Below are 9,120 nucleotides of genomic sequence, written 5' to 3' on the forward strand. Positions count from 1 at the left end.
AATTAAAAAATTAGGAACCAAATCAGTGCAACTCGCCAATCTTAGAAATCATGGCGGGGCTTAATTCAAGAAATTAGGATTCCACTGGATAAATTTTAAAAATATTTGTGATAAATATAAAAAAAATAATAATTATATTAAACCTCATATAGATCATATTTGTAAATTATTTTTTGTCCACATGAAAAACATTTAAAAGACTTGAGCTTACTAAAAATAAATCCTATTTTTTCTATTAAACTTTTTAAGAGATCTGTTATTACTTATTAGCAATATAAGTTACCGGAAGCATTTTTCATATTAGATCATTAAAAAACTTTCTATTGATAGCTTAGATCAAAGGAATAAATAAAAAAATTAATACTAAAAATTATCGTAGACTGATTTTTTTTATATTTTTTTAAACAATAAACAAAGTAAATCACTTACTTTACTTGAATGAATAAAGTTTTACAATTAAATAAAATATTAATCAAATCCAACTAAGTTATTGTAATCATTTTTCACATTACATACGCATCTTTCGTTGCTTTTTCTTCTGGAAATGGATTCTCTCCATTTTTTTAACACTTGAGAGAATAAAATGTGATCTCTTACCTTTAGTTCTATAAAAGTGGGACCAAAAAAATATATAGGGGAGAGAAAGTAATAAAGGGTGAGATTAAACACTGGACGCCATCCAGTTTTTTTTTTCACTGAAGAGGATCCACTTCCTTTTCTTCCTCCTCCTCTTCCACCTCTCCTGCTGCTGTGCTTCTTCTTCTCCTCCTCCTTTTTTCATATCTTTCTCTTTTGTTATCATCGTCACTACCACCACCTCCTCCATCTCCTCATCCTCCTCCTTTTCTCATTTGAGCTTCTTATATATAAATAACATTGTTCATTCTCTTTATAGATTTTTTCACTTATTTTATTTTCTATCAAAATTTTTAAATTTACAAATCAAGTTTTCATGAAATGAATTCTTAGTTCCATTATATCGTTTAGTTGAAAATTTCGGTGTTAGAGTGAAGATATTTCGGTATTATTCTTTAGAAATTTATGTGTTGTTTTATATATCAGATACGTTGTCGTCTTATACGTAAATGTCACTGTTCATTCTCTTTTGAATTTTTGCACTTGTTCTTCTTAATTTCGCTGTGTTATCTACTGATTTTTCTAGTTATTCTCTTTTTTATTAAAATTTGTGAATATACAATTTTAGTCTTCATGAAATAAGTTCTTAGTTCTATCACATCATTTTGTTAGAAATTTTGGTGTTAGGATGAAGACATTTTAGTCTTATTTTTTAGATTTTTACATGTTATTTTATATGAGATAAGCATTCAATTAATTGAATGTGTAATATTTTTTTAAAAAAATTAATATTTTTTTATGTTGTGTTATTGAACTTCTGGTATTAATTCGGTGCTATCTTATTTCATTTTATAGAGTCAATGTGATCTTTTAGCATACAATTTACTTTCTACCTTCTGTATCATTGTATTTAAATTCTGATATCACTTTAAGCAAATTTTAGTACTATTTTTATTTCTAGCAAGAATTCAATCCAATAAATATGAATCTACATTTATTCAACTAAATAAGATTGCAATACATTATAGATATGTTCATTCAAGTCTAATACAAGAAACAATGATCCTAAAAGAAGAAGTAAAAGCAACGTAAAAGAAAAAAAGAAAGAAAGAGGAATAATAAGAAGTAGAAAAAAATATAGCACTAAAGAAGATATTTCTATGTTTTTGGTAGCAAAATTTTAGTTTTAAAATTAAGAAATTTTGATATTATTTTCTGCACAATTCAAAACTCACGTTCCTCCTCCTCTTTTTCTACATCATCATTATAATCATCATTGTCATCATCATTATCATCATCTTCATCTTCTTTTTCTTTTTCTTCTTCTTCTCACATTCTCATAATTTTTATTTCACTCTCTTAACAAGAACTTGTGTCAGGGTTAAGAAATTTCGATGTCAAAACTGAGAAACTTTTGTGTCACGGTTAAAATATTTTGGTGCTGTTTTCTAATATATTCTGTATAATTCAAAACTTCTCATCCTCTTATTCTTTTTCGCCGTTAGTTAGAATATATTTGTGCTTGTTTTCGGTGTTCATATGAGCCACTTTGTGGTGATTTTGTGCTTGATTCATAATTCTAGAAATTCAGTGATGCTTTTCTATTTTTGGACTGTTATTTGAGTGATATATGAAGCTTATTTACCTTTAAAAATTATATGAAATCACTGAAATTATTTAGAGCACTTGGGGTTTAAGTTTCAAGCCTTAAGAGTCACTAAATGTGAATAAAAATAAAAAATTACACTCCTAAAAATTCAGCCACTAAATGATCATGAAATTCACGTGTATAAGGGTTAAAAAGAGGTTAGAAAACTGATTTTAATCCTATGGAACAAAGGTGTAAAAGTAAGAAGGGTGTTATGGTCATTTTTGGATAAAAAGAGGGTTAAAAATATAATTTAATGAAAAGATAAGTAAAATTCTGAACTTAGTGTCATCAAGGATAAATTAGTAATTATATAAATTAATCGATCAAGAATATATTTACAATAAAGTTTTGGGTCTAAATAAAAGTTTTAGTAAAAGTTAGAAGTAAAATGGTAAAAAGTGGTAACTAGAATAAGTAAATAAATTAATAAAGGGTAAAATGATTTTTTAGGTCCCTAACGGTAGAATTGGCATTAGTTAAAAGTATTATGGATAATTTTGTCATAGAAAAATATTAGGATTAACCCGGTAACATTTTGATAGTAAATCAGGTTAAACAGTAAAACTAGAATACTTAGGGACATATTAGTAATTTCAGGTATAAAGTCAACTTAAAAATAATTAATTAACTCAATGAAGGAGAAAAGGTTTATTAGGAAAAGATATGAGGGTAAAATAGTAAAGTAATAACACTAGTGGTAAAAGCGTCACTAAAAACCTAAAGAAAACTAGAAAAACAAAGTTATATACAAAAGGGTAAAATTAGAAATGTACAAAAATTTCAAGAATAAAATAGTAAAATATGTTACAAGGTTGAGATATTTTGAGAAAAGACCAGACACAAATTTTGTTTAAAAAGAAGGAAAAAGAAGGACAGAGAAGTCCCTTATAGATAAAGTTTATTGAGATGTGCCGCGGAAAAAGAACTGTAAATTCCAGGGTGCTAGAGATTGTTTGGAGGCGGGTATTTACTCAATGATTGCTAAAACTATGTTTCTCCTTTGTGCGTATATTATGGCGTCAAGCTTTGCGACGATTGCCTGTTGTCAAGGATTGGTTGTATGCTTAACCACATCGACATGTATACACGGACTGACGCAATTGGAAAACCATATCTAGGACTAGTTCCTAGGTAACATCGGATTGCGAATAGTCAACCGATGCATGAGCTCATGGCCTACATAGGACCAAGCATGCATCATACTTGGTTACTGCATTCTCTATGTTTGTGATTGCTTACTTGTACATGTGATTGTGTTTTATCCCTGCTTCTTGTATTTTTTTGCTTCTTGTATTTTTTTGTGTGACTTACTGACCTAATTGCACGAAGTCTTAGACTTAGGCTGCGAAACCCCTTAGGTTTTCTTGTGTAGTACCCTGCTAGGAACCTTAGGTTCTCACCCCTTACTTTCCCATTCTGCAGATGCAAACCAGCGAGATCTTCCTTGAGTTTCCAGCCTTGGGACTGGCGAGCAGCAGTAGCATTACCGGAGGGTCAGAGTGACTTCTTTTACTTCCATACAATACTTCTGTGTTTCTTCAGCTACCAGTGATCGATGACCAATAGTAGTTATAATAGTAGCAGTAGTGATAGTTGTATTTGCCCTCGCTTTGTATAGATGATGCCAGGGCATCTTAGCTAGTTTCACAAGCCATTTTTAGTATGTTTTAGGTTAGTTTCATGCATTTTCTTAGGCAATAAGCAAGTATTTGGTTGAATATGCATTTATATCTTGATTCAATAAAACATTGTGAATTCTAAACATTTTCATGAGAATAATGCAAGGATTGAATGATGTAATGAATGATGCATTATCTTATGATTAGAGCAAGGCTTTGATGCAAATTGTTTGATTGATTTCAAATAAGAAGAAGCAAAGAAGACCCACGTTAGTGCCACTAACGTGGGCATTAACTTAGAGCAAAGCAAGATGAGGACCATTAGTGGCAACGTTGGTGCCACTAACGTGATCGAAGGAAGGCTCAGGGAAGAATAAGCCACGTTAGTGCCACTAACGTGAGCCATTAACGTGGAAGAAGGGAGTTTGGGATGTTAATGGTGAAGTTAACACCATTAACGTGGTCGAAGGAAGAAGCAAGGACAAGGAAGGCAACGTTAGTGGCCACGTTAATGCCACTAACATGGACATTAACGTGGGCTTAAGGCAAAAGTGATGCCGTTAGTGGCCACGTTAGTGCCACTAACGGTAGGGGTAACGTGATTTAAGGAAGATTGGGGATGTTAGTGACGACGTTGGTGTTACTAACATCTTCGAGCCAGGACTTTACACATGTTACCCTGACTAACGTGACTATTGCCTAACTTAAACTCTTCCAGCAAGCTGAGCAAAGCCCAATGATTTTGTTAACTGCTTCAACTAAGGCCAAGGGCCCACATCCAAAGACTTGCAGACTCAACTGAGGAGCAGAGAAGTAGTATATATAGGGGCAGTTTTGAACTAGAAGGGGATTGGGAGATGGGGGGATCCAGGATTGTAAACACTCACAATTCACTTTTCTCTGTACTCAATTTACTTTCAATGCACTTTACATTTCCATTTTTAATTTTGAGAGCTATGATCAACTAAACCCCACTTCATTGGGGGAGGGAGCTCTGTTGTAATTCAATGGATCAATCATAGTTCTTATTGTTCTTCTTCTATTCATTATCTTTGATTTGCTTGAAAGCTTGTGATCTTCATCCAATTGAGCAATCGTCTCGGAAGAGAAATTGTTCATACTTGGAACCCTCAGAACCTTGGAAGAGGAATGAGGGATTCATGCTAGAAATGCTTTCTCATGTTGGACTAGATTGGGGGTTAGATGGATATAGAGACATATAATCCTCCTGATACTTTGATCTAGAAAAACATGTGGTATAATCAGTGATCGCACTTCATCTCTTCCCATGAGCAATTAGATCAAGAAATTGGGCAATTGTTCAAGCTTAGAGAGATTGAATTGCCAAGAAATTGGGATTCAATCATCTAAGATTGCCAAGAGTTCAATGACTTGCATGGGTTGAGGAAGAGATGAGAATGAACTTGATCAGGAGAATGCAACATCTCTGAAACCCAATGAGCTTCCCTATTCTCATCTTCCCATTCTCTATATTCTGTTGTTTACTTTGATGTTCATCATTCCCATCCCCATTTACTTTTCTGCAATTTACTTTTTGTGATTTACTTTCTGCCATTTACATTCTGCCATTTACTTTTCCGTCATTTACATTTCTTGCTATTTACGTTTCCTGCCATTTAATTTCTGCAATTCTCAACTCAATTCTGTTTAGTTCAACTAGAACATTCTTCTGATTAAAATTGCTCAACCAATCAATCCCTGTGGGATTCGACCTCACTCTACTATGAATTTTTACTTGATGAAAAATTTGGTATACCTGCCAAAGAAAATTTGTAGCGATACAGATTTCTCGCATCAAGTTTATGGCGCCGTTGTCGGGGATTGATTTTGCATTGATAATTATTAAATTGGAGGATAACTAGATTGAACACTTTTCTTTTCTTTTGTTGAATAGTTTCATTTCAGCCTGTTTACTTTCATTCTCAACAATTTCAATTTTTTTCATTGCTTATTTACATTCTTCCACACTAATCTACTAACTGTTTGACAAATTGCACCAATCACTCTAATCACAACTCTTAACAAGAGTGATTCCTTCACTTATTTTCTTTTGCTTGTTTTGCTGCATGTATGACAAGTAGAAGAGGAGGAGCTTCAACTTTCTTTGATAGTGAATCTAAGAGGACCTTCCTTAGACTAAGGAGGGAAGCAAGATGTAAAGGAATAGCTAGTGAGGAAGAGGTGGCAGAAGATCTAGACATTACCATGGAGGAGGAAGCACATAATCATGTTGGAGAGGGTGCTGGCAATCATGTTGGGCAGGAGAGAAGAGTTCTAGGCTCTTTCATCAACCCAAACCCATGGAATTGTGGAAGTAGCATCATAAAACCAACCATCCATGCCAACAACTTTAAGCTAAAACCTCAGCTCATCACCCTGGTTCCAAACAATTGTTCATTTGGAGGAAGTGCCTAGGAAGACCCCAACCAACATCTAACTATATTCTTGAGAATATGTGACACTGTGAAGGCCAATAGTGTTCATCCTGACACCTATAGATTGCTCTTGTTCCCCTTTTCTCTTAGGGATAAAGCCTCTAAGTGGCTTGAGTGCTTTCCTAAGGAGAGTCTTACCACATTGGAGGATGTTGTCAACAAGTTTTAACAAAGTTTTACCCTCCACAGAGGATAATCAAGTTGAGAACGGAGGTGCAAACCTTCAAGCAGCTGGATGGAGAAACTTTATATGAGGAGCTAACAAGAAGATGTCTCCCTGATATGTTCAACGAATGGGTGCAACTACACATTTTCTATGAAGGCCTTTATAGAGAAGCAAAGAAGGCCTTGGACTACTCTTCAGGAGGCTCTCTCAATAAGAAAAAGGCCATAGCAGAGGCCATAGACATCATTGAAACAGTGGCTAATAATGAGTACTTCTATGCCTCAAAATGGAGCACTAACAGAGGAGTGATGGAGTTGAGCCATATGGATGTATTGCTATCTCAAAACAAGTTAATTACCAGCCAATTGGTAGAACTCACCACGCAGATGGAGAGAAATCAGGTTGCAACAGTCAATACTCAATCATCAACTCAAGAAGGGGTGAACACAGAGGAAAGATGTGATTGGAAACAGGCCAATTATGTTGGAAACTCATCAAGACAACCCTATGATCCACACTCCAAAACCTACAATCCTGGTTGGAAGAACCACCTAAACTTTGGGTGGGGAAGTCAGCAAAACCTAACCCAAGACCATAGGCCTCAAAACTCCAACCATTACAACAATTCCACTTATCAACACCCCAACCAAAGACCATATCAAAGCCCACATAACACTTCCTTCCAGCCTCCATACCAAACACAAAATAACCATCCTCAACCTCCAAATTCTAACTTACCATCACAAGCATCTGAGGATAGAATCTCCCGGATTGAGGCCTTGCTTGAAGAACTTTGCAAGGAGTTTAAGGACAACAAGGCATTCAAGGAGGAAGTAAGATCAAATATGCAAAACTAGGGAGCTGCCATCAAAAAGCTTGAATCCCAAGTAGGATATCTCTCAGCAAATTCCTAAACCCACAGATAGCTTCCCAAGTTATACTGAGAAGAATCCAAGAGGAGAAACAAAGAATGTGAGATGGGAAGAATGTAAGGCAATTAATCTAAATAGTGAAGAGATCTTAGAGAAAGAAGCGATCACCCAAGAGAGCACAACCAAAGGCCCCCAAGGGAAATTTTGGAAGAGCCAAAACAAGGGAATAACATTGCACAGAAGGAAGATCCAATGGAGTAGGAAGTCTTGAAATCATATGTGCCACAAGCACCATTCCCTCAGAGGCTCAAGTGTGGTGACAAAGAGAAGAAGTATTCTAGGTTTTTAGACATATTTAAGTCTCTTCATATCAACGTTCCTTTCATTGAAGCCCTCCAATAAATGCCTTCATATATCAAATGCATGAAAGAGTTGCTAACCAAGAATAATCTCCTGAAGGATGGACAGACAGTAGTGATGACTAAAGAGTGCAGTGCCCTTATCCAGAAGAATTTACCTATAAAGAAGAAGGACTTAGGGAGTTTCTACATCCCTTATGCTATAGGGGATACAATGATTGACAGAGGGTTTTGTGATATTGGAGAGAGCATAAATTTAGTGCCCCTATCTCTCATGAGGAAGCTGCAAATCAATGAGTTAAAATACACAAACATAACCCTTCAGCTGGCTGACAAGACCCAGAAACAAGCATTAGGAGTGATCGAAAATATGTTGGTGAAGGTAGGGAGGTACTTCCTCCCTACAGACTTCGTTATTCTTGATATGGAAGAAAGCTATCTTCATCCAATCATTTTGGGGAGACCATTCTTGGCTATAGCCAAAGCACTCATAGATGTTGAGAAAGGGGATCTGATATTGAGAATACATGACGAACAACTCACCTTTCATGTCTTCAAACCCTCACATGAGTCTGAACAAGAGAATAGAGATCTGAAGGATGTTCATGAGGAAGCAATTGTGGAGGAGGCAAGAAGTAAATCACAAGCAGAGCCTCTGAAGGCATCTTTGGAGGAAAAACAAGAAATCCAAGTGGTACAACAATAAAAAAAATCCAAGGAGGAGCTGGAACCACAATATTCAAAAGGAAAAATCAACAAGGACCCTCTTGATACAAGAATCACTGAAGCACCACCTGAAGGAGAGAAGAGATTTGAGAAGAAGGTGCCAAGGGGGTGGAAAAACAAGAAAATCCTTACAGAAGACTTCTCTCCAAGGGACAAAGTAATATTAATCCACCAGCCACTAATCCCACCTCACTTTCCTATAATCCTATCTCAGCTGCCTCAAGTGTACACAATCAATAGAGTCCTCTCCTTGGAGCATGTAGAGATTCTCAAAGAATAAAGTGGAGATAGATTCACCATGAGAGGAGAAGACTTGAGACACTACCAACCTCCTTGACAAGGGCCAACCGTCAAGCTAATGACGTTAAAGAAGCGCTTCATGGGAGGCAACCCATGCTTTATATCCTTTTTAGTTTATTTTTTATAATAGATAATAAAGTAGTACTCATAATAAGCAATTCAACAGTGACAAGTATTTCATTGAATTCTTGTGTAAACCATATAGTGGACAACATGTTTGGTGTGCAAGGCACCTAGGATGATACAGAGGATTCATAATATGTATTTCCTAGGAGTTTAATCAATTTTCCTTGCAACACATGACCAAAAACTAAGTTTGGTGTTCACCAATGTTATATGCATAGTCATAAGGAGTCAAGTTGATTTTGATTCATGAGTAATACTTAGTTTGTTTT

At 35.4% G+C, this 9,120-nt stretch overlaps 1 protein-coding gene across 1 annotated transcript; it reads left to right on the forward strand.

The window, feature by feature from the left end:
* The first annotated feature begins 7,817 nt into the window (after positions 1 to 7,817).
* LOC110275143 (uncharacterized) lies at positions 7,818 to 8,405 on the forward strand. Its single transcript, XM_021130755.1, has one exon. It carries the CDS (start codon positions 7,818 to 7,820, stop codon positions 8,403 to 8,405), a length of 588 nt encoding a protein of 195 aa, XP_020986414.1.
* The last annotated feature ends 715 nt before the right edge of the window (positions 8,406 to 9,120 follow it).

The sequence above is a fragment of the Arachis duranensis genome, chromosome 1 (assembly GCF_000817695.3).
Source record: "Arachis duranensis cultivar V14167 chromosome 1, aradu.V14167.gnm2.J7QH, whole genome shotgun sequence".
NCBI classification, from domain to species: Eukaryota; Viridiplantae; Streptophyta; class Magnoliopsida; order Fabales; family Fabaceae; genus Arachis; species Arachis duranensis.

Excerpts from the sequence above, each read along its gene's own strand:
- LOC110275143 (XM_021130755.1), top strand. The coding sequence starts at position 7,818 with ATGACTAAAGAGTGCAGTGCCCTTATCCAGAAGAATTTACCTATAAAG.